A 26,531-nucleotide genomic window follows, 5' to 3' on the forward strand; every position below is an offset into this window, starting at 1 on the left:
GGAAGGGCTTAGTCAAATATTTGGCAGAAAAATATAAAGCCCAGAGCAAGCTCACAGAATAAGTCAAAGCAAAATGCCATCAATAAACATCCAGCTAGCAACAACCCAGTCTCCAAGGGGAAGGCTGGTCTCTTGGATAAGGCAGATGAACCTCACACCAGAATGCTGCTATGACTATGTGATGCTAAGCAAATTACTTCGGGAAAAAAAAAAAATCATTGTTTGCAATGTTTTCCATTTTCTGGGTGCCTGACTGGAGTGCTGTTAACTTTTGGTTGCAAGTGAAATTGAAGGGATTTTACTTTAAATGTGAGGAAAAACATATTAAAAGTTAGAACCTGGTCTGCAGAACATCAGGCATCTCACTTTAAGCACCCAAAATTAGCAGATGCTTTTCCTATAATCTGTCTGCCTTGATTACCTGTGGTTAGTGAACATACCATCCTCTTATGTCACAGGAAGATTCCAAGGATAATTAAGACTCGAGTAGCATTCCAACTGTAGTTGGAGTTAATGATCGCGTCAAAAGGAAATGAGTAGTTTTTTATTTGGAGCAGAGTTTGCACAGTGTCCTGTAAATCAGGTGTACATATAGCTCTAGAGATAAAATATTGAATCCAGTGAGTATCATTCACAGTATACACTGAACAATGCGGGAGCCCCATAGACAAAATAGGACATGATTGCATAACTGAAAGTTATCATAAAGATTCAAGACAACGCTACAGGCACAAGGCAAGGCTGGATAACCACAGTCCTTTCTTCTGAATGACTTTACAATCTTAATAATTTGTCAAAGTGCTGTATATAGCACACGTTGTGCTGTTACGTACAATTAACTGTTGATTTCTAGAATCCACTCATAAAGATAATCTAAACTTTTCAAAAGTAATTGCAGGCACCTAAGAAAGAAGTGAAAGGGCAAGGAGACAACTATAAAAGCAAACGCATGTAAACAGAAAATGTTTTCTGCTAATTAGTGTAGTATAAAAGAAAAAAGACATACATCCTGGTATTTCTGGTCCAACACATTTTATGTGCTTGGCTTAGCACTTAATTTTGTTACTGATGTCTTTTCCACTACTGCTGAAAACATAACTACAGTGAACGCCATCTAACAAACTGAGATGACAGAAAGTTTAACTTGTTGGGTAATACTGCAACCATATAAAAATTGGTCTCTTCTTCCTCGTCACGGACCATCTTTCATGAGTGGCATTGTCATTTGTGGACTAATTACAGACAGGATCAACTGAAGCAGTTAAGGTTCACGATTAAAAGTCTAATCTGTATCAGGACACCTCTGCCTTTTGGAAGCCATAAAACATCTTTTTGTAGTCAGAGAGAAGAAAGCAGACATTTATCTTAAAAAATATTTTTAAGAAGACAGCCTTCTAGCATTATTAAGGTAACTTCGAAATTAACTACTGTTAAACGCTTATGAGGTAATATTTAAACAAATAAGGAACAAGATTAAATATTAGACAGTGTGTATTCTAGGCCTCCAGTCACAGGCATTAAGACAACTGGTTCTTTGAAGATAACTCTCAGCCATATGTAGTCACATAGCATTTTCCCTTCATTCTGAGAAACATAACCTGCGAATTTCAAGACAATATTAAAATGTTCTTGGAGCTTTTGAATTTACTAATGATCATTTCTGCATTCAAAAGCCTCTTACAGATCACAAGAATTCTCATCTTGAGAAATAAAAAAGCATCCCGGAATTAATAGACTAAAGCATAAGCAGCTAACTAGATTCCATACTTCGTCGTCAAATAAAATAAAGCAAACATCAACAACTTGTTAATGCTTTAAGAGATCTCGACAATGCATTTTTATAAACAAGAAAGAAGAAAAAGAACACTGTCTCAAGTAGGCTTCTTAACCTAACATTCATCTAGAAAAAGAAAGAAAACATATGATATGGCACTAACCAATACAGAGTGACAGAAGGATGTATAAAATGAATGCTAGGTTGCAATGGTTTGTGGAACTCGTCAGACTCTCGAAATCATTTTGATGCAAGATAAATAAGACTGTGTGATAAAGGTGATGATGTTGATTTACATGTATGCTGATACATATAAAATATCCATCCCTCTCTAGGACAGAACAATATAAAGCAAACACGTAAGTTAAACCACTTAAATGACAGATTTCCAAGTGTCACTTACAATGTGGGAATTCAAGATTGTTTGGCTACACTTTCTTAGAAATACAGTAGGAAGGAAGTGACAGTTGTCTTTGTGCTATTAAGCATTTTTATGAATGACTTGGGGAAACCAAAAGTTTGCAGATGACAAAGATATTCAGGGAAACAGCAACTTGGAACTGAAGTGCTCTACAATCTAGGAAGTAAAAGGATAAAGAGAAACAAAGGCTGAAAGTCAAACAGATAATACAAACTGAAACCAAGACATTTTTTACTGTGAAGACAGCAGAATCAATAGTTATTTACCAGGGCAAGCAGCAGACTCTCTACCAAGACTATTGTAAAAACAAAAATAGAAATTTCCCTTAAGTTCCAAGCTGAAGCCATGCTACTGAACCTGAAGCAAATATAAAGCAAGATAGCCTGAAGGTCCAAATCAAACCACAGGTCAGGCTGGGTGGTCCCTTCTGAACTTTTTATCATAGCTGATTATATAAATAGCTATTTAGGGAATAGTCAAATTCATTATAAGAAGTGGCCATCTCCCACCCAAAGTAACCATACTTCAGAGCTGGCATTTTTAAATCCTCTTATTGCATTTTCACATGGTGAAGGAAATAGATCTTTTTATATATTCTAGATGCTTTATAAAAACCTTTAACCTACCTGAAAATAACTCTTATTTTCCTTGTAAAAGGCAATGACAACCCACATGCACAGATGTATGATCATCATAATGTAGGATGTTTTGTTCCAGAGTCTTGTTTCCAAAACATCTGTTATTTAGAGACCATCTCAACAGCAATTAATCACCAATTCTCTCCACTAAAATTCACTTGAAAAACTGAGGTGAAAAACTGAGGCTTAAAAAAAAAAAATTAAAAAAAAAAAATCATACACACAAACACTCACCCCTGAAGTCTAGGCTTCGCATCAGCTAGAAGCACCATTTTAGCTTTAAATACACAAGATCAATCAGACACTGTTATATTATGTCAGGTAATCTGTCCTACAGTGCTGGTAGTCCCTGTCTTTCTCCCTGTTAAACCAGTCTACCCCTTACAAACCCACAAGGCTGTGCTGACTCCAAAAAGGCAGGAAAGGACTCACTGATTTTGTAGATTCCAGAGACCCTGAAGATAGGGTGTCCCGGCTGCCTCGACTCTTGGAACTGAGATGGGGTGAGGATGATGGCGAGTCATCAATATAGGGCATCATATCATGATGTCGCCTCTGTTCTTCAGCACGGTCTGCATCATACGCATAGTTAGGTGGTGTGCCACTGAATGAAGCATCTGTAAAACACAGGAGAAACATCTGTTTGGTCAGAGTCAAGCCAGACAGGAGGCAGGCTGGTCAACCAAGGCACTGCCTGCCTCCCAGCTATCGTGATCACTTATCAGTAAACCCAGAGTCAGCGATAGTTAAATATAGATCAAGTGGAGGTGTAAATTTAATTAAACTCATGTTGTCACCAAATGTTCACATCACTTCACTCATTCTAAGTCCTAAAAGATAAAGTCCTTTCTAATATCTAACATTGATGTTCATTTAATTACAGCTCCTTCCCTCAAGTTTTCTTTCAAAAGCATTAGCATCAAAATAAACCTTTTTGCAGGCACCATGAAAGTTACGCAGTCTTGGTTGAGGAATGTAGTGGGTTACAGTAACAGACCCTGTTTTTTCTGTAGAACAAGAACAGATGATGCCCCTGCCAGTTTAGCAACCATGGATAATACATAGCTCAGGAGAGAAACGTAAGTCTTTCCAGACCTCTCAGGAACAAGGGGAGAAAGGTCTTGCATGTCAAGTGAACCCGCCTGCTGCCAAAAAGAAAATCTTAAGAGATCCTCCTCTATTGGCTGCCCCTCCTCCTCCACCACCCTGCTCCCTCCCACTCCCACCCCCACAAAACCCAACCGAAAAGGGATGGTGGTATAAAGAGTCAAATTAACCACTATTGCATGAGGTATCAATGAACTTCTGCAGAAAAGATGACTAGTAAAATGGGTTCTGGTATCTCTAGTAGATGTGTACAGAGACTATTTCTGCAAAAAACCTACATTATGAACACATTGAGCAGCTCTCTCTACCATAGCTTAAAAGGTCTTTTACCTCTCTGCACAAATCAATATACACAGAGGACCAAAATTTCCTTTCTGTACAGTGGCACCACATCTTGCCTGAGAGAAGCTGGAGACAACTTCACACACAAGTTACATGGGCCTGTGAAGCGCTTTCACCTGACACTGCCCAGGAGTGTCCTGTGTGTAACAGTAATAGCTGCGCATGGGCCACTGAACACAAAATCGTAGAGTTCCTCCTCCCCTTTCAGTTACAAGTCACAAAATAGCACTTTCTCCCAAAACTGAAAAATAACCACAGGGAGATAAGCTAGATCCGCTTCTACAGTAGCAGGCGATCCTTAAGGAAGACAAAGCCACCAAAAAAAAAAAAAAGAGAGCTTTTTGTCTTATAAGTTTAAAACGATGCATTCAATTCATGCTTGAACACAAGTAGAACTGTTTTTCACTTGTTTTCACAAATAGCCAGGTTCTGTGAAAATAATAAGCAGCAGCTGCCAGGCATACTAATAATCCTGTTATACATCACTAAGGCAGGGTGGAGGAGTAACATTTTAGAGCCCACTTTCCTCCCTCACAGTAAACTCGGTTAAAGCATGACTCATTCCAGTAAAGGATGTGAACTTTGTGTGGAACAGAATAAAACTTGATCCATTTGGCTTACTCAGGAGGGAGAGCTGGTCTAGGGAATTTACACAAACAATATACTGAAAATCCAACAATAAACTCACTGTAGAAGTGAGCCTTGGTCTTGGTTCATACCAAATACCACCCAGCTAAATAACAGCTGTATATGAGGCCTTCAGGCTGCTGAAGCAGCATGGCAATATTACTTTAACAAGCTCAATCAGTTAAGTCACCCACCTGCTCATGGTATTACCTTGTGCTCAAGCTCTCAGAGTTCCTCAAAAGGCTCATTAGAGTCTGCAAGACCACAGGAATGGGGAAAAAAAAAAAAAAAAAAGGTAGTACATGTCCTCTGGAAGGGACTTTTGTCTAGATGTTTTTTCCAGAGCTCCCCAACCACTTAGAAGACATCCTACTAAGTTGATTAGGTAAAAGGAGGCTTGAAAGGGAGTTGCTGAAATAAGGGTGCTCAGTCACAAACAAAAGAGATTTTTAGGTATCCCCAAGCTGGATTATGTCTACAACACCTGCAAGCCAAACAAATCTGGAGTTTTCAAAAGCTCTTTGGCTACAAGAACAGAGAAGACGACAGCATGGCCCCCACCTTGCACTACCCAAACAGGCAAGGAAACACTGAAAAGAAAAAGTAAGAATACCCTCTTCGCACACAAGATGGATGGTCAGAAGGTTAAGGGGCTGTTTTAACTCCAGAGTCCAGAATTATAAATAGGAAGAAGGATGGGTGTCTCCTTGTATCTCTGCACTATTATGCCATATAAAACAAACAAACAAACCTAAGACCTTATAACTTCAGTGGAGGAGTGCAGATATCTGTTTTCCATTCAGCTGTCCCTTGTACAACTTTCTAACCTAAGAAGCCTGCAAGGTATTGCTGACAATTCAACACTGGCATTTTCCAAGGAAGAACATCAGTACTGGGCGCTTACAGAGGCTTCATGCCCTTGATCAAGTAAGAGTTCTTTTTACTTCAGAAGTTTCTTCAGACTACTCTTATACAAACCAGTTTCTCCTGTACACATGTAGTAACAAGACCACATTGCTGTGCAGAAATTAAGGCAAGAATATTTCTTTCACTCTCAATGCTCACTTTCTAAGCTTATAGTTTGCTCTACTTCTGTTAATGAGGGAGTGAATGCAGACTAAAATATATTAGCAGAAAGGCTTGCAGTGAATCACAGTATTTGCACTTTTCTCACTTTCTCCTGCTAAAAAGCAAGCTGCGCACTTCTACCTTCCATAACATATTCTGTTTCCTACTGCACAGGGAAATCTTTATCTGAATCTGAAGGAAAGGGCAGGTGGAGGACTTGAGCTCGGAAGAGGAGATTTATTCCCAGCTTTGCAACAAGATTCAGTCTACCTTTGAATCACTTTGTCTTCCCTATCCAGAAAAATGAAAATAACACATCTCAACAAGGAATGAATTTATCAGTGTCATAGCCTGCCATGAGGACTGTGCATAGAAAGCTCCACACAGAATTTCAAACTTTATTTCTGTATCCTCCAGGGATACTTCACACATTAAAAAGCTTAGAGGTAGTTATAATCCCTCTTCTTTCTATCATTGCTGCATAAAGCACTGAAATCCACCTACTGAGATTTTAATTATCTTAAAGGCAGAAGGACCTTCTTGCTTTTATTCTACCATTTTTTCAATAGAAGGAAAGTATCACTGTAGCCAGATCCATTACGCAAGTCTTAACGCTAATAGCAGAGGTAGGCTTGTATCTCTATGATTAAAGAGACCACTGTTGCTAGGGAAACTAAGTTATTTGGATCTAAACCCAGCACAACGCTGCACAGGCTGTTCAGGCTCTACCTGGGCACAAAAAGACGAGAGCAAAGAGATGAGAGCCAGGAGCTCACCTGCTCAGACACTTCCAGCTGCTCTGGGTGCTCCTCTTGTAGATGGCAAGTGGAGACAGCAGCTGGGCCCAAGCAAGGGCACTTGGTTCCTTAGCCAGTGACTCAGGTAGGGTGGGCATTAAGAGAGTTCTTATTCTCCTTTTAGGGCCAGCCAGTAAGTCATCAGAAACTGAGCTGTCAAAGCCAGAGAAAGATGAAACACAGGAACAACAGACAATTGCTGACAAGGGACAACTAAGGAAAAAGGGTAGGCACATGAGGACAATGGGCTCAAATATGTTGTATTGAGAGAGCACCAGAGAGGGTTACTAGGGACACTACCTCATGTGTGTCATGCTCCTCTCAGCTCACCAGCAGAATTCCTATCTCCTCCTCTTTGGGTAACCTGCAAGAGTCCCATCCCATAGAGAAGAGCAGCAGCTGTGACTTACAGAAACAAGCCCTCTCAGCACTCGGGAGTAGCTATTTCTGCCACTGGCCCTCTGACATCCTCCTACAGTTCCCCTCGCCTGCACTAGCATGATCTTCAGGTGCAATGAACTACCTTGGGCTACATAAACTCATAAACAATTAACACATTCTGCTAAAAACCTCAATCATTTACTTCCACCTTTGGTTCTGACAGCAATGGCCTCCCTGGCCTTGCTGCGCTCCAGCTTTTATGAGTCTGTTCCACCACTCCCCTCTTCAGTTATTGCTTCCATCCCCTTGCCTTTCTCAACTCTGTCCCCTCTTAATTTTCTTTCTTTTTTTTTCCCCCAAACTTAATATTCCTTTTCTTAATTTTCCTGTTCCTCCCCTCTTCTAAACAGCTCCTCTCCCTCACTGCCTTAAATTTCATCTGGTTGGAGGGTAAGAAAGAATCTAACACATTTACAGTTAGTCACAAATTCACTGGCACTCAGAGACAGCACAGCAACACTGTTCCCTTGTCCTGTTGCCTACACCCTTCCTGCTGAGTGCCACACTCATTCTTTGGGAATACAAAATCAAGTCATAGATCTAACTTGAAAGCAGCAAGGGAAAAAGAAATTAACTTCTAAGAAAAAAGAAAGATTAGCTGCATGTAATCCAGGGTCACGCAATGATTCAAATGCATGTGTCATACTTTCACAGCATCACAACATCCATAGCTGCTTGAGAGGTTTAACAGCAGCGTGCAGAGAGGCTTCCAAGCTAGCTGTGCTCCAGGTAATCCTGCTGAAAGAGCAGAGAAGCCACGGCAGCTCAGACCTGCCTGCCTCAGTAAATACCTAGAATCCTGGAGGAGGAGGGGGAGTTGCAGCTCATGCCAAAGCCCCACATCACTGTGGCTTCATTGTAAGTGGTACCAAGGCTAGCACGAGTTTGCAATGTCTATACTCACTCCAAAAACATTCCCACAGCTGCAGAGCAGAAGGGAGATAGGCAGTTTGCATCCTCTGACTCTGTGTTTCTATGCCAGGGAATGTGTGAGGCCACAGTTTGACAATGCATCTTGGCAGCAATAGCGGTTTAAGGTTTCCCCCACCAATCCACAAACCACTGCATGGCCCTTTCCCCTCTTATCCCCTTAGTTTTGCAACCCCACAGACATCTATGGTCCAGATAAAGAACTTGGCCAGCTCAAAGAAAAATATCTTTGACTCTTCCCTTCTAAGCTGGATCAGTGCTCTGATCTAGTTTGTGGCACAGAAATCCGAACCAAAAGGGTAGATACATGGTAGTTCTGGAGCAGGTATACTTAAAAGCTGGTACTCTAGCTGAAGACATCGTATTAGCAAAACACTGCTCAAGTTTCCTTTAGGCTGAAGCTCAGTCAGTTCCCAGGATTTATATGTGGCTGTTTGGGGATAAGTTACCAGAATGCCACACTTTTTTTTTTTTTTTTGTAACCTTTAAGTTACTAATATGTCTTACTGATCTTAGCTCGAACTTTTACATGCTACCGTTTGCTTGGTGATAAACAATAAGAAATAAAATACCATGTTTCTGTAGTGTTGGCCAGGCTACTTGGAGAAAGATCAGGGACTGGGGCCCAGTGCTCAGCGCATGTAGAAGTGCATCAGTGTAGATGGGCTGTGAATGCAGTTGCCTAAGAAATACAGCAAAACTTACTAAAAAATAGAAGAGTTAAACTATGGAAAACTAAGCATCTTGCTTATTTCCTTGATACCTTCTGAATCAGCTCCAAACCCAGGAAACAGTACACTCAATACTTTGTACGCTTTTGCACAAAACTGAGATCTACAAACAATAATTATGCTGTCTACCTATATCAGAGGCCTGCCCCAGAAAGAAGATCCAGATGCCAAAGGAAAAAAATTAGACATGTTTGCCATGTCACATCCCTGTGGCTTTATTCTTCTCAGACTGATGAAGAAAAGGCTCTGCTACAATGCTGAACAGATTCAAAACAATCTCTCTCCTTCATGCTTTGTATCTGTGTGTAAAGACAGTACATCTACATGTAAAAATGTGTAGTAAAACCTGAAGCCCCCACTCAATACAAAAACAATTCACTTAGCAACAAAAAAATCCCAGTAGTTTGCAAATTCATTCTTTGCTATTAGATGAGCACAAAAACAGAAAGGCGAAGAGCAACAAAAGCTAGCTCCAAGCCCGCCTATGGCCTCAAGCTGTATTTCTCCATTAAGCACATAAAGAGAATCCAACTATTGGTGCTGATAGACTCCTGCAAGGCACTCCATCATCCGCCCTAGAAGAATGTCCACAGAGGATGATCTTGCGTACCACCGCTGAACAAGCTGTTTGTGAACACGGGCTGCAGAAGTTGAATTGCAGTGAAATACATAACACAGCCCACCCGCAGGAAACACCCATCAGCACACAAAACCAAGGCAGAGTTAAACAAGCGGTTTTGGACAATGCAGCCAAGCTGCAGTTTCGCTTCTGCAGGCAGACATGAAGTGGGCTCTGAAAGCATGCTATGTGCTGACATTGCGCAAAGAAACTCTCTTTAGGGAATAAGACGAAAGGGGAACAGTACTCCAGCAAGGGAAGTTTCTAAATACATAGCTGGACACTGGAATGACCACTGCAGCTTGTACAGCAACCAAAAAAGGAGTTATGTGAATCCAAAATTTCGGAAGATTTTCTGAAATCACCATATCCGTTTCAGGTTTGCATCTTTCCCCTCCCATTGTCATCTTTCTGTGGCATGTTAAGTGGCTGCACAAAAAAGTATCTGTCACATGTAAATTTTACCCAGTGTTTAATTTTCTTTTAAGGGTAAGGGTGTGTTTGTGTGCATGTAGAGATTGAGAACTGCATCTTACTTTTGAGACAGAAGACGAAGAAAGTACCTTGCCTATGGAAGCAGCAAGACAGCTGGTGGTTCTCTCCACCCTCCCTCCCCTGGGGGATCTCAGGCCATAGACATTAACCAGCCTCCAAGAAACTTCTGTCTCTACCACAGCTGAGCTTCACCCTTGTGGCAGGCAGCGCCCTTAAGTCTTTAGATGAATTAACTGCAGCCCACTTTTAATCTTTTAGGTGTGTCAAACTCAGATCATTAAACATCTAAAAAAGATCAGAGTTCTTTAATCTGCCCATATATTCCACGAAGAGTTCATGCAGAGACTAGAGGACAGGTTTGCAGCAGTCTGTTACTGAGACATGCTATTGCATTTTGCTCTGATTGGCATTTTCCTGGGGAGAGTTTAACATTCATACAGATCTAATACCCATGCAGACTGAGATTCCATGATCTGGCCAAGATGTGAAAGCTGGCACTACTGAGATCATTCTCCACCTCAGGTAGCCTAAAGCATCCCCACACAGGACAAAGAACTGCTCACCAAGGCTACTGTGAGAGTCGTCATCATGAGAGAAAAATTCAGGAAGCTAACCTGATCATCCAGGCGAGTCCAGCTTTTACCAGGCAAGACTGCACTGTAGCATGCAAATTCCAAAGATTTCCCTTCTGCCAACCAGCACAACTTCCCTGCTGCTCATCTCTACTTCAGACAACTCCGGCTTAGCAACCCTGGAGTGCTAGATGCTAAGGAGCGTAGGCCAAGCTGTCATCCACACACGACATTCAGCCAGGCTTTGACACAGTGCATGCCACAGAGGTCGGCAAGGGAAAAGTAGCAGAGGTGTAAATTCCCATCTCTGTCAGACATCTGGCACTTGGATCGGTTTCAATCAAACTGAAATACTGGGAGGGAAGCACAACCATTACACACCACGAACTCGACAGAGGAGTCCAGCTGATGATAACAGTTTGATTAAGAGGAAGACAGGTTACATGGTTAGAAGATGTGGCCTTTCAAACACAGGGTGTCTACACACAATTATTAAATTTTAGGATATATTAAAAGCATGCTGTATGTAACTAATATTAGGAAAGTTACCCGTAGTTACTACAGAAGGCAAGACTTGAACATTTCTCTATGGTGGCTGATCATGCCTATGTCCTACCGGCTGCTACACGCCCTCCAAGGCACTTCAAAGGTTTAATTGCCATCACTTAGAGCCCTAAACATCAGTGAGTAAAACACATGCATATATGAATGAGGTATGTTCTCGCTATGACGGGCTGCAAATATGCTGCCAATAGGTAAAGACAGAGAAATTCCGGTCAGGACTGAATTTCATAGGTACCATTCACTCAAGGAAGAGCGTGATAATACTTAACTCACAGGTCCCAAACCAGTGAAACTCCTGTTGCCCTTTTTTTTTTTCTTAATTGTTTCTCTTAAATGTTTACCACTAAGTCATATGGCACATCCCATAATATGGATAAATACCTCTCAGACTCTTGCCTTGGAGGGAGCAGAAGTGACTCCATCCAAGGTCTATGTCTTTAGATTCCTCTCCTGTTCCATGTTTTCCCAGGCAGGCTGCAAAGGTTTCCATGTTCAGGTCATGTTGGCAGTCAGGCCACTGGATGTTCTTGGCAAAGTAAATCCCAGAGCAAACTGGAATGTCTTTCCAGTTTTCTTTTCCATTCCTTACTCAGGATTGTTCACCAAGTTTAGCTGTTCTCATTCACTGCAAGTCTAACAGGCAGAAAGTAAATTTTTGGCCTGGTTGTTCAGAATTAAAGACTTTTTCAGTACAAAAAACCACGGACAGGTAGATACATCCATAAGTACATGTGGCTTTGCACTAAAGGCACCATAAGCTTTAGCACTGACTAGATTGGAGGTCTAAGCTGATTTAAATACAGAAAATATTTCCATGAAAAATGAGGTTAAAAAGAAAAAACAACCAAAACCAAAACCAACAACGATGAACCACACACAGCTGTAAGGAGAAAATCCTACAAGTCAGACTATTTCTCAACAAAAGCAGGGGCTGCATTAGGAGAGGTAAAGTTTTAGGATTCAAGCAGTTTCCACTCTCTTTGTAGGTTCCTGCCCGTGTCTCCCCCACTGTCCTGTAACAGACATGTTTGCAGGGAGCACAAACCACAGCAGGAGCTGGCTAAGCTAAAAATAACCAGCAAAAGTGTTGTTTTATGAGCCAGAGCAGTTTCCTCTTCCATTTCACTGATCATCTCCACACAATGCATCAGCATAACTGAGCACAGAGGTGGGATGGAGCAAATGTGACTGTTCAGGTCAGCCCTACTGCTGTGCTCAAACTACAGCCCTGGTTTCATTTCTAAAAAGAAATCTAGTCACAAAGCCTAAAAGGAAAATGCATGTACTAACTGCATTGAGGTGGCTTCTTCTCACATACCTAGTGTGGCTCTATCATTTGTCAGGTGAATGGATGAAAATTCCGCTCATGACCAGCATGCTATTTACTATTTTGCTCTTCACATTGGTCTCGAGAGTTTTGCAGCCACTTCAAAAAATGTTTGGCCACAGGAACCTCCAGAGAGATAGAAGAGATTAGAAAATTAATAGAAACAAAATGGACCGGTTGCCACAGCTTGATCTGTTAACTAAAAACCCCACGCTGTATATATTCCATTTCCTGTATTTAACTAGAGCAGACTGAAAGTCCTGCCATGCAGAGAGGAAAGCGCCTGTTAAAACAAGAGTTTAACTGAACTGACAGTCTGTGAGAAGGGAAGGGACGACCAGCCCTAGGTAGCAGGGGGCATTTAAGTCTATTAAAAAAAGAACAATAAATGTGCCTGATAAGAATACTGCCCTGTTTCTAAATCTTCAATCTCTTTCAGGATGAGTTGGTTTTGGCTTTTGGTTTGTTTTTTGGTTTTGTTTTTGGGGTTTTTTTTAAATGTTGTTTTGCTTTCTCACTAGCGCAGACAGGACACTCAAAAGCCAATAAAGCTAGCCACCATTTTCCTGTTTACACTGTTAATCTAGCCATTGACATCTTACTTGTTACACTGTAAAAAAATAAGCTATTGATTTACCATCTTGGCCTGGAACAAGCAAGCCAAGCTAAATGCCTTGCTAGGCAGATGGCTCTGCCTACACCACTAACAACCTTTTCTGAAGACAGCTGCTGCCCAAGCTCAGTGTCTTCCTGTCATCTGGCTGGAGAAGCAAAAACAAGTTTTGTGTCATTCATAACCATGGCAAGGTAGTTATAGAAACTTTTTTTTTAAATTAAAGATGTGGAAGGTAGAACACAGCTCCTTACCAGCATTAATAAACACCATCTCTTTTTCCTTGAAACTACTAAATAAGATGAAGGTAGTTGAAGTCACGTGTCAAGGTTTGTTCTGGGCTAGTAAGTTCTCACCTCACATGCCATCCTACCTTTCCTCCCAAACTCATGCTTCTTTTGCAGAATCTGCTTTTAGAAGTGGAGTCCTCCTTTAATTATTTTGATTGTGAAGAATAAATTTAGAAAAAACATGATTCAAGAACAAGCAGCACATTGGTGCCACTTGGAGTTCTCAAAGAAGCCGAAGAGCACATAAGAGGCAAGATCTCTGTCTGAGCTCGTGACACCGACACCAACAATGCTGGTTTATGCTGCAGCATCATTGACTGATTCATTGCTGGTCAGATTTTATTAAAATATGGAATAAGAGGGAGCTTATTCTGGTAACACAGACGTGTTACAAAACCATCGCATTAAGGCCTGCCATCCCACAGCATGAATGAGCCAACAAGTGATTTTGAAGCTATGCCAAGGGGAAGCACTAAAATGCCAATGAAATTCATGCACAGGAAAACAGGACCACACCAGTCCCAACTAAGATGCAACAACCTATGTAGGTGATGGTGTCTCCTAAAAGCTTTCTTCTATACCCAAACTTGTATGTACAGAGCTCCTGCTCAGACAGTAGCTCTCAAAGCAAAAGATTAGAGGCCCTCATGCCCAGAAAGTCACGAAGTAGTTTTAAATAGTAACTTTGCACCAAGGCCAAGAACAGCCCTTGTGGCTCCCTAACGCTTCCAGAAGAGCTGTGGGTATGCAGAGGCACGCAGAGCCAGGCAGGGTCGGAGCCCGGCTGGCTGTGCAGACGTGTGACTGCCCCACACACACTTCAAGGGCACTCAGAGGCTGTAACTCAGATCAGCTGCTGCAGGAGAAGGGGGCAAAGCACGAGAAGGAATTAATTGTGAAAGCGGCTCTCCGCTGTAGGCCCTAGAGAAGCCTTTGCATTATTGCTGCACTGCACATGATGTTGCTAAGGACTGTCAACAGTGAGGACTCATTCCCAGCAAGTCACAAAATAAACATATTTTCGGGTGGGGTGTGTCCCCACACCCCACTTTTCTGCACAAGGCCTTCTCTTTCACGAGTGGGAAGGAGGCTTGTTAGGGAAACACTCTGGACACAAAGTGTCAAGAAACACAAAATATATACGCTAAGTGTGCGTACATACACATACATATACACACATCCCCAGAGCAGATGATTGATTAGTTGTCCCAGCTATCTGGGAACAGGATTTGGCTGTGCCAAAATACAGGCTGAACCTAAGGAATCCACACCAGACTCCTACTGAGCAGTCTGCACAGCACAGTAAGATTTTAAAAGATTAATCAGTACAGCATGGACCCTCACACACAGAGCAGACACAGCCAGTGATGGTGCTTGGTGCTGTTAACACTCTCATTTCCAAATTCCATTGCTTAATAAAAACAGGTAAAGAGAGAGTCTGAGCAGCTAGTCCAGAGCATAACACAAGCCAGAAGATCATCTAGAGAATCGTTTTATTCCAGAGGAGCTAGTTCAAAGCAAGAAAACTTTAAAAACAGTATAGTAGCAAAAGAAACACTTTCTCCTTGTGGTTTTAGAGTTACTTTCTGCTTTTATTTCCAGTGGCATCCCCCTCCCAAGAGCCAGGCAGCCATTCCCCAAGACGAAGCACTGAAATTCCAGGACTGATAATCACAGTGGTATGATACCAGTACTTAAGGCCTGCTTCTGATTTCAAGTCTGAAAAGAAATAAATCAATTATTTACCAGAATTATGACCAGAATTATTATTAGCAGATAATAGCCTGGGATCTCCTCCCTCCCCCCTTACAAGCAACATTTTGCTAGAGAACAAAAGCATTTAAAAGGCAAGTAAGGGGAAGCAGCTGGAAGAGGAGCTGCCTTGCATGAGCTATCAACAGCAGCACCGCTGGATCAGCTGCCTGAGCAGCCCTGGGAAGCCCCCAGCGGGCAGGTGCTGATCAGAACCAGCTCCCCTCATGTCATGGACCACCGAGCCGCTCATCCCTTTGGTCACTGCAGCATTCAAACTAGGGACTTGAAAGCATCTTGTGCTCAGCCAAAGCAATGAGCAGGCCTGAATGCCTGCGACTGGCACCTGAATAGTGGCTGTGGAAACCCTGGCTCTAAGATACCGTGCATGAACTCACATTGAAATCTCTGTTTTCACAGGAAAAATAATCTACAAATCCAAGAACCACGAGAAGCCCTGAGGAGGACCACCTAGAGCTACGAAGAGAAAAACCTCAAATTTTTGAGACAACCCCCAAAATCTTCAAGCCAGACACAGCTTCCAAAAGCCCTTTCTGTGCAGCAAGAGAGAACAGAACTTTGTGCCCAAATGCATTATAAGTACACATACAGTCTCGGCATCTTGACCAGTCACCTTAGAAAAAATAGAAACCTAAATGATTCTTTGTCATCATTCAATTAAAGTTAACAGAGCTGGGGAAACACAAACTCACATCAAGCTGGTTTCACCCCACTTACCCACAAACAACAGATTTAGGAACGGTGTCAACCTAAACTCCTTATGTAGTCTGAAGGCATGTCTGGAAGCAGACAAAAATCTTAGATGGGATAAACTGCTTACTGGAAGGGGATCAATCACTTGACGACGGAAGAAATCCTCACAGTTACGCTCCCCCCATCAGAAGGTAAGAATCCAGGCCATGGGTTTTGACTTGACTGGACCATTTTGGAAGGGAAAAGATTAGCCGGGCGCAGATGCTTACTCTGAACTGCGTAAATTGTAGGTACAGCTAAGCTTTGTATCAGTAGAAGAGCACACACCCAGAAGGATGGCTCTGCTCCTCCACACAGCACAGCTGTGGGCTGCTGGCTGCTCTAAAGCTTAGCAGCCTCATATCTTCATTCCTTTTATGGGAAATGTATTTATTTATTTTAATTTCTTGTTCTTCATATCATGTTGTAGGCAGTCAAATATTTTGAGTAAAAACTTCAGAGAAAACCGTAACCCGCTTTAAATGGAATAAACGTACAAACAGAAGCAAGTAAAACACAACGGGGGAGGAATAACAGAACACTTGCACATCAGCACTATATTTAGACACTGCTTTACTAGGACTTTTACAGAAACTTGGAAGACGTGTTGAGTTGACGCTTGGTCCAGCCCTAAAAAGCTTCAAGCAATTTGACACAGCCCTGAAATAGAAGTTCTGACGTTTCAGACTGCAAGCTGCACAGAGCAGATACTGTTTAACAGCACAGTAACTGTTTTCTACAAAACCTCTGCACGCCACTACGTTTCCTGGATTAATGCTTCACTTTAATTTTCAGCAGCATTTTTAAACAACAACTACACTGTCTGACAGACTCGTGCTCTTTGAAAGGCTTGAGATAACTGAAGAATTAGTGGGACAAGACAAGATTCCTGTCAATATTACTAGAGCAGAAAGACAGAAGTCCTACTTATGAGTTGCAACATGGGACCAGCTATCTGATGTACCAAGCGGGATATCCACTCGCATAAAATGGAAAGCTGGTTCCTGCCCCAAGAGCTGGATTGGCCAGAATGGAAGACAGACCAAAAACACCCCTTCACCTGGGATTTGTTTTACTTCCTCAGAGTGGTACATGCCGGTACAGATTTAATATAGTTCATAAAAAACACCCATCCAGCACTGTGGGCACATATTTTACTACAAACCTGTATGTGGCAATGGAAATCCTTTTTAGAACATCACTACCACAAAACAAAAACAACCAACTTCAAGAGGCTCCTTTTCTCACACAAAGACTCAATTGTCCTCCTAAAACTCAAAACATTAAAAACAGAAAAGAAGGAAGGTATCTTGGGAAGGTGAATTAAAAGGTGAGTACTGGTACAGGACATAGGGTTGAATTTTTGGGACCACACTCATATCTCATAAGCCCAAGTAATTAATAAAAATAAGACTTGGACCCAAGCTACTTGAGCAAATTTTAGCCTAGATCCTTGGCCAAGAAGCTTTCAATCAAGAATGCAGACTATTAAAACAGCAGGTGTTAAAGATGTCACAGCAAATGACATCAAGTAGTAGTGAAAGAAATACAGTTCACACACAAGAGATTACAAACATCCTCAGGCACTTTCTTCCTCTCAATTCACAACCGTTTGAGTTGTTAGTTTCACATCAGCAACTTGGGGCTTGTGGACCACAAGTGGCAAGACACAAAGGAGCTACAGGAAGTGAAACATGCCTCTTCTAAAATCAAAATGGGCTGGAGCTCAGTACCAACTGATCATTTTATAAAGGGCAAGTTGCCTTTTAACAGCAGCCTAGAGGAGATGAAAAATGATGGAATAACCTCATTTTTGTTTATAGGTTTGTTTTTAACAGATGGGAATGACAGAAGAGAAACTAAACAAACATAACTCATTCATTTTGCATATGACTCCTGAATATAACAGCCACGAAAAACGTGACGTTTCATAAGCACCTGCACTGATGATCCATGTGTATTAATGAGTCTTAACACAAACGTTTCATTAAACTGAAGGCTGAATTCTGTAAGCAAGGTGAGAACTTCCTAGATGAAGCCAGTGAACCCTCGTGCCTACCAACTACCTCTCGAAGATCCAAGTACTCCGTTCTCAATTTTATGTCAAGCAGATGGGGTCTCTTGCCTTTGATTAGAACACCCCTCTTCAACAGGAGCAGGAGGATCCACACTCTGTCCAACCCTAGTGCAAGATTAGGTACATCTTCTCATTTGCCTATGATTAGGATCTGATGTTGACAAATGGGAGGGGAATAAGAAGGGGAAAAAAGCAGCTGACCTGTGTCAAAGGGTGACAGTACGATGGCCTGGACATCACACAAACTGGATGTTAACCAAAGGACTTGGCTGTTCAACCTTAGTCACTATGTTTATTCTCTGCAAGTCCTCATGGGACCTTACAACTGCCAGGTCCCTCTTCCAGAGCCTGGAGATTTAATCATAAACCAAACCTGGAGTTCAAGTCATGCATAGCAGTTGTTCTGCCTCAAAGAGACACAAAGGGTCACAGGAGCAAAGGCAGTGAGAGTCTCAGGACCTGAAGTGCTCATACAAGGGACTATTTAATAGAGTACCACGAAGCATTCCTGCTGCTATTGAGTCTTAGTTATGAGGACTCGAGCCTCCTTCCACAGCTGCCTCCCTCCCTCCGGGAAGGATGAGCACTGACAGACAGGTTCCTAGCAAAGAGCAGCCACTATTCCTTTTCTTTGTCTGCCTCTTGGAAACCAAGTTCCCCATGGGACCTCGTAAAAAGCAAAGGGTGAAATGCAAAATTTAGTAACAGCAGAATCTGCAGCACAGCAGTCTCGCAGCGCATGCTTTTCTAAAGGGATTACTGGCTATCAGCCACTCTCAGAGGGGGCTCTTTCCATAACGTTGGCACTTCTCCCAGCAGACAGTGTTGGGGGATGACACAGACACTAGGTAACAGAGGCATAACAACCCAGCATGCACTCGCTAGGGATGAACACCCTTGGAGAATCAGGGAAAAGCAGTTACTGCAATAGGGGGTCTTGTTAGATGACAGTATTAACTCTACAGCTACTAGCAGTGCACAGAATGGTGCTTAACCCCAGAGCACCCCTTAAACACAGGAGCTTAGGTCCCTCTCCTCCACACCAGAGCAGGCAAATGGCACAAGGGGAACCAGTGTTTACCAGAGACCATCACGTCTTGGCATCTCATGAACTAGTCTCACAAGGACATTACTGATTGATGCTATTTCTCACCAGGTGCATATAAACAACCAGCAGATACTACTGGTACATGGGAGTGCAGGCAATCATGCTGTGCATCACATAGGGAATGCAGAGAGATGTGCGTTAGCAGGCATTAAGAAAGCTTGTGCATTCAAAAGACAGGTGTTTAAAACGTACTTCTCAGCAAAAACTTGGATGACCATATCGCAAAATGAGCTTCCCTCTGGATACGCCATTTCTTATTCAAGCCCAGACTCATCTTTCAGGCATATAAATAGTCCGGAATTAAAATGTCCCTCTCAGCAGAAGAATTTTCTCTCTAATCTGCCCTCTAGATACGACGGGCTTTCCTCTCCCCCTTGCTTCTCTCTGACCAGAATGTAAAGCTCCTTCTTGCCTGGTATCTTCCAAGAACTTCAAACTTCTCTTGCTTAGCACACAATCTCTGTCAAGAAGTCAAGGCTGGAGAAGTTTTTGTATGTGAATATTCCCATTTCACTGTTGCAAGCATTTTCGTAAAAGAAGAAGAATGCTACACCCTATAGCTGTACAGATGCCAGGACACCTGGCCTGCAACACCACAGGTTGCCCTATGCAGCTTTGTAAGAAACTTTGAAGAGAACACATCTAGTAAAGATTCTCACCTCTACTGAATTGTTAATAGTCCACTTTTCCTACTGAATGATGTCCATACATTACTGAGATTCTAAGAATGCAACAGCGTGGGTCATGTACGCAGCCCTGCACATCTGGACGCCTGCAAACAATGGGAGGCCAAGGCTGCATCATGTGCCAGGAAGCTTTAGGCACCATGCAATCAGCTCAGCTAGTTTTGTGGTTTAGTACCTAGCCTCAAAATACCACATTCCCATTTTGAACCTACTAAAAAAAGCATAACTAATAGGCCCAAACGCTGTGTATAAAATATAAATTTAAGGGAAGCAAGAAGGGGGTGGGGGAAAGAAGCCATGAATAGAAGCCTTTATGTCAGGAGTTACTCCTTAGCTAGTTCTTGGGTATTTTAAATCTCTCCCTCTCCACTGCCCATGGTTATTGAGTTCAGTATAAGAGGACGGAACAACCTTGGACAAGCCACTCCTGCTTAGTTTCTTTAAATGCTAACAGGTTCCCATTCAGTTCCACCACATGTAACTGAAAACTAGCATAATCCACTACTGCAGTTACTTATTTTATATATTTAATAATTTACAACACAACAACAGGTCTAGTCAAACCTATTTCCCTGTTCCTAGTGCTAGTCTTTCCCTCTGTTCTCATGCTGGATGGGAGAAAAGTATTATACACAACAGTATCCAATGCCAAAAACTCTTCCAATCTTTAACCAGCAGAGCCCATGAGAGTGATCCAACAGAGCAAGGCCCTCAATCACTGATGAAAAGAGCTTGAACATGGAAAAATAAGTGCTATTTCTTGGGATGTCGTTACTTGCAAGAAATGGAGCACAGACATCCTGCAGCACTGTCCAGAACAAATGGAAGAAAAGATTGAAGAAAAGGTTTGAAATAGAAGTTATAAAAAAGCATCTGCTTTAAACAGAAACCCATCAAACAACATTTTTTTTGCACAAGCAGACAATCCCAATAATTTCTGAGTGATCCTTCAGTATTCCATCCAAAGGGTCAGGAATTGCTAGCTACAGAGAATTTTACTGCATTAGAGGAATCGAAACGTTTTTCTTCCTTACATGGGAGCACATCTAACGTCAGCTGCATAATAGGTTATACGTGCACATGAGTTAATGCCTCTCCTGGCAGTAGTTAATGGATGATCCCGGTAACGTAAGACTTGTATCAAAATTCTACCACAAAGGATAAAATTAAACACAGGGAAACAGGTTTGCACAGAGTGAGCTAGAGCTGCAAATTAGGAGGAATAAAGCTTAATTTCGGCAAGCATCTCTCTGCAAGGGTAAGAACAAAAATTTAAACTGAGGAGAAAAAGAAGAGTAGAAAAGCTGGTGACAAACAGAGAATTCAATGCAAATAGACAGGATGGCAAAGAGAAGGTGGCTTCTCGGAGCATGACAGCTGGAGAAAGGAAGTCCTGGCACGCATGAAATCCAAGGCAGAAAGCACTTTCCACACCTCCAGGACTGCTGGAAATTAGGAGCATTCCAGTAAGTTAAATTCAATTGCTTATAACATTACAGCTCTCTGAATGCAATCAGATTCCTCTGGAAAGTGGCAAAACCTACCACTGCTTCCAGTATCACTTGGGCAGTTCATTATTCATGAGAAGTGGCACAACGAACTCGTACTTCTCTGTATCTTGCATATGTACAAAGTCTGACTGAAAAAAAAAAAAAAAAATCAGAGTCAGTGATTCACAGCAATCACTGGAAAAGTGTCTAGGAAACTCTTTTGCAAGGTTTGACAGTGTGGCACCGTGGTTACTAAGACAATACAAGGCACAAAAATCGTGCTGTATATCTAATCCCTTTATGTTTAACCATCTGGGGCAGCAATTCCTTTCATGTAATAGGGATGAGCCCCAGTATTTTATAAATGTGGCAGTTTGTCCAACGACCAAGTTTTTCCATTACTTTTTATCTTTCTAAAATGTACAGACATGCTAAATTTATTATTTTATTCATTAGTCTCAGGACATGTGACAGAAAGACAACAGCTAAGGAGATCAGCATATTTTGTTCAGCAAGTGAATAGTTAAGATTCTAGGAAGAACCAGATTCATATCCAGCAATGCCTTGACTTAATCCACTTTTAAACTGAGATAATATCTACTTATGCTTGGAACTTTGAAGTAGAAGGTTTAAAAAAAAAAAAAAAAAAGAAAAGAAAAAGAAAAGAGATCTTCGGGCAAAAGTCGGGTTAATGTTACCTGCAATAACTAACTCCTCTTAGGCTAGCCAGTTGCCAGAAAGTACATACTCAACAAATGAATTTTCATAGCGGGGAGTGTTTGGTGAGTGAGTTAAGATAGCCTACATAACTAAGGACCAGATTACTCAGTTGGAAAGAAGGGAAATTCCAAAGCATCATTCAGGAACAGCTTTCTGAGACAAGGAAAATTGGACACCTCTAAGTCACTATAGAAACAAGTAAAACACACTGTGACACACAACAGCAGAATTTCAGAATTACATAAATCTAAGACCCCCCAAATTTTACCTATTTCCCCATCATCACCAAGCTGTAATGCACTATTTTACAATCAAGCTCTTTTGGATGCCATGCTTTACTCCTCTTTTCCTTTTCCTATTACCAATCCTTTTATCAAAGCTTCTGCAAGGGCATGGAGAAAAAACTGCAGTCCTAAATTCATAATGCTTATAGTTTTTGCCTCTATGCACTCCCTTGTGGATGCCTGTCCCAGCAGACAGTCTACAGACAAGCTTATACAGTAATTGACTTAGAATCTTCTTCAATGCTTATGCATTATTATTTTGGGAGCTTACAGGTAGGAAGGTCATTGTACGAAGGCATCCCTCTCTCACACATCCCCCAGTTGTCTTAAAATCATACACTGAAATACACTCACATCCACTGTCAAGGTACTGCAACATGAGGAAGCTTAACAAAGATTAAGCCAGGTCCTGTATGTCTCACCACCATTCCTCTGCTCACACACACAGGCTGTACAAAGATAATCTGGAGTCTCACTGTCTACATTGAGGTGAAACCTGCTATGCATGCTTCTACAGAACGACGTTTCAATAAATAAAAATAAATCTGTAGGATGATGCTTTTTGACCTCCAGCACAAATGACCAGACTGCTGGTTCAGCCTGAGTGGTTTCTGCTGCTCCAGCAGCTCAGCACTTGCAGTGGGAAGGCAGCTGGGTCACTGCCATACCTCAGCAGACCACAAATATAGCTTCAGCCACTTGACACCAATCCCAATTATTTGGTGTCTTTTTTTGTTGTCCCCAATCAATCATGCCCTTTAAGTCAAATTCTGTTTTTTCCTGTTGTTAAGAACTGGGATTCACTGCTTCAGCCTGGCTTCCTCTAGGACACATGGGGAGGATAGATAAGCCCTCCCTTTCAGTCAGTGCTGACCACAGATAAGCACAGGGGCTTTATTATTTTCCACCTGGTCTCTACCAGCAGAACACAAGCAAGGATAATCCGAACACTTAACAGGTTGAGGAGTGGAAGATGTAAATGCTCTTCAGCAAGTCTCAGCTTACTAACAGGGCACGTTATTTTAGGCTCAAGAAGTAACCAAATTTTATAATTCCACAGGAAAGAAGCTAGTTCTTCCTAGCAAAACTGAGGGCAAATAGCTGATGTGCATAACCATTCTTTGGAGAGCAACACATAGTGGCAAAGGTTTTTAAATCAGCCATAGCCACATTAATTCCCTTTAATGCAAAGGAATTTGAAGACCACAGTCTAACAGACGAGCAAGCTTTGCCATCTCATCCTTCGCAGGGAGGCATTGGTAGCAACACTTCAAACTGTCAGAGTGGGGACTGAGCAAAAAAGAAGAGGTGAGGATTTAAAAATATACTGTAGTTCTAGCACTTCAACAAATGCCAGGAAATTACGAAGTCCTGCCTCTTATTTTGTCCCAAACTACAATGGTATGATTTAAGAAGGGTGTGTGAAAAGTTATTTGGTGCACCTTAACCACGTATGTTGCTGTCCACAGGCAGAGAAACTGCACGGCAGCGTAAAGTCTTGATTTGTTATCACCTCAAGCTATATCAGAACAGATGCACTTTTAAAATGTGTTTGGTTTATATCTTGTACCCATGTCACCCTGCAGATCGTGCTAGAGAAAAACTTGTCCCCTGGAATAAAAAAAAGACAGCATTTTGAGAAATACAGAAATAGATTAACTGAATTCCTAAACCCATTTCCGCAACTGTGCTTCTCATTTATGCTCATGCGCTGCATTCTCCAATGCTTTTAAGTTGTTGACACATTCCTAAAGGCAGCTATCAGCATGGCAACTGCCATTATTAAGCTAGAGTTCCATCTTTAGACTTAAGATGAAATAAGGTCTCAGAAATGAGATGCAAGGAATCAAGCCTGTACTATCAAACATTTGGAAATTCTTAGTCAAACAGCTGAGACAATCTTTCCGCACTGGAAGAATGTGCTCTGTTCATCAAAAAGCTGCCTAATACTTCATGTAGATTTTCTCTACGCTACCACTTCCAAGCTGCTTTCTCCTGCTAAATCAAATCCTATCAAGATGCTAGTTGCACTGATCTTCAGTAGATAATCTACATTTCAGAGACATTCCTAATCTGAAATCCCAAGGTGATCCCTACATGTAATGCACTGAAATATTTACTGCAGGCTTCAAAATTTACAGGTCTGGTCTCTTTCTCTCTCTCAGAAACAGTTCTTTTTTCCCAATGAAAAGTTTGAGATATTTGTGAGCCTGGACAAAGAAATACAAAAGAGATTGTTACTAAAAAATATTCTTGTAATTCATTCAAGAAAGTTCTTTCTACTGAAGCCAGTGGGGCTATATGTCAGAACATATGGTTAGAAGAAACACTAAAAACACTAGAAGAAACAATAAAAAGTCAAATACTCCAGTGCTTTGGAGCACGTGCTCCTTAACAGACAAGAAATCCATTTGCAAAATAATCCAATTTAAAATACAACAAAACCAGTCCTCCAGAAACACCAACAGTGAGATGCTCTCAGTACATACAAGCAGGCACAGCTAGGGTCTGCAGATCATTTGTCCTAGTTTGATTCTTTATAATGTTTCTGTAAAATAAGGGGCTTAGATAAGCAAATCCAAATATTTTGTTTAATCAATGCCCCCCCCCAACAGTGTGCTACAAGGCTGCCTGTCAAATTAGAAAAAAAATAAAAGACATGGTATTTTACTTAATATGGAATGAAGAAACACTTGTAATTAAAATAAGCAGGAAAATACCTTTCAGTGAGGAAAATGGAGTAACCCCGGAGCAAGTCATTCAAAACTGGTTTAGATTTGACAAGTTACACAGTGTGCTCAGGGGCTGTTCAAGCAGTACACTCCAGGCAGCATACACAGATAAGGAAGACCACACTGCACACACAGCAATGGATAACCTACACTATGCAATTAAATATTTAGGGAAATGAGGGCCCACATGAAGCTCTGTGGGAGCCCTTGCCTCCTTCCACTGACTCGGGAAGAGAAGGTATGCATTAGCCTTTGCACAGCCTGCCCTGAATAAGGATAACTTTCGCCTTCACAAAATCATTTGCAGTAGTTGTGGCAGAGGAAGATGTGATACTCCAGGTGACCAAACTGCTCCACACAAGTCATGCACACTTAGCAAGTAGGAAAAAGTTATGCAGTCCCAAAGACTCACAGAGTTAGAGCTCTTATGCTTGACTAAACAAACAGCTTTACCTTATATGCATATGGACACTACTGGACGCCAAAACATCAGCATGTCAATGAATCAGATTGTTTATCTTTTCCTGAAACAAGAGTTTCAAAGGAACTCGCACTTTATGCACCACACAAAAGTGAGGTGAAAACAACTTACTACTGAACCACAAAATATTCTACATATTGTCATGCAGAAAAGAACCCCACACACACTCTGTAAGACATTTTAAACACTTGATAACATATGCACAGCAAACTGTAACATCAGAACTACATCTTTTATAGCATATGTAAAGAAGTGTATCTGTCTTGCTTTCAGAACATTATAAAACCAGATTTCCCAGAGAAGGAGCCTCTCAACATTGCTACAGTAAAGCAAGTAAGACCAGACTGCAATAGCTACCCATAAGAACACAGATAGGGATATCGTGCATGCACAAAAATGGTATCAGCCACTAACTTGTACAGGCATTTGTCTGCAATTATAGCTTATTACAGCTGCAGTCATAACACAGTTATTCAACAAATTCTGAAGACATTAGCCTCCTGGAGAGTACTAAGTAGTTTTTCCACCACCAGAAGAACCAGCTGCCTGAGAATTACTGCAATGATAAAAACCTCTTTCCTTCTACATCACCTTACAGTGACAACAAGGGCATCAAGCTGAAGGGACAATGAACAAGCCACGAGTCTGTTTAAGTAGACATCCATAGAGCAGGAGGGCAGCAAAGAGATGGCTCACAAAACGATTACCCCAGAGGCAACACAGACCAAAAAGGATGAATGCCAGCTCAAATGAAGAACCCTGCATGACGACAGGTCCATGCATATTCACGGATCACAAATCGCTACAGGGAAAAAAGTGACAACATTACATGCTTTGTATGCTGCTTGTCTGACATGCGGAAATACAAAATTCCCTAGGTATTTCTACAGCCTTAGTTCCAACCACAGCAGAACTGCATTCCCAGAGGAGTAGACACCAAAAGGCAGGAAGGGGCAGCTCCTGGCAGAAGAGGTCACAGCTCACCAGGCCAGCTGGCCCATGCAGCAGGAACATCACTGCTGTACCAGCACAGTCCAGCCGCTTGCTCAGAGACAAATCATATTACTGACGCCTTCCCGAAGTCAATTCATT

At 41.7% G+C, this 26,531-nt stretch overlaps 1 protein-coding gene across 1 annotated transcript in view; it reads right to left on the reverse strand.

Annotated features, from left to right (window-relative positions):
• BCR (BCR activator of RhoGEF and GTPase) overlaps positions 1–26,531 on the reverse strand; it is a 100,976-nt gene that overhangs the window by 49,935 nt on the left and 24,510 nt on the right. Inside the window, exon 2 of the mRNA XM_065646131.1 lies at positions 3,266–3,450. Within this exon, the coding sequence (XP_065502203.1) occupies positions 3,266–3,450 (185 nt within the window). The remainder of the gene's footprint in view (positions 1–3,265; positions 3,451–26,531) is intronic.

The sequence above is a fragment of the Caloenas nicobarica genome, chromosome 16 (genome assembly GCF_036013445.1).
Source record: "Caloenas nicobarica isolate bCalNic1 chromosome 16, bCalNic1.hap1, whole genome shotgun sequence".
Taxonomy (NCBI): domain Eukaryota; kingdom Metazoa; phylum Chordata; class Aves; order Columbiformes; family Columbidae; genus Caloenas; species Caloenas nicobarica.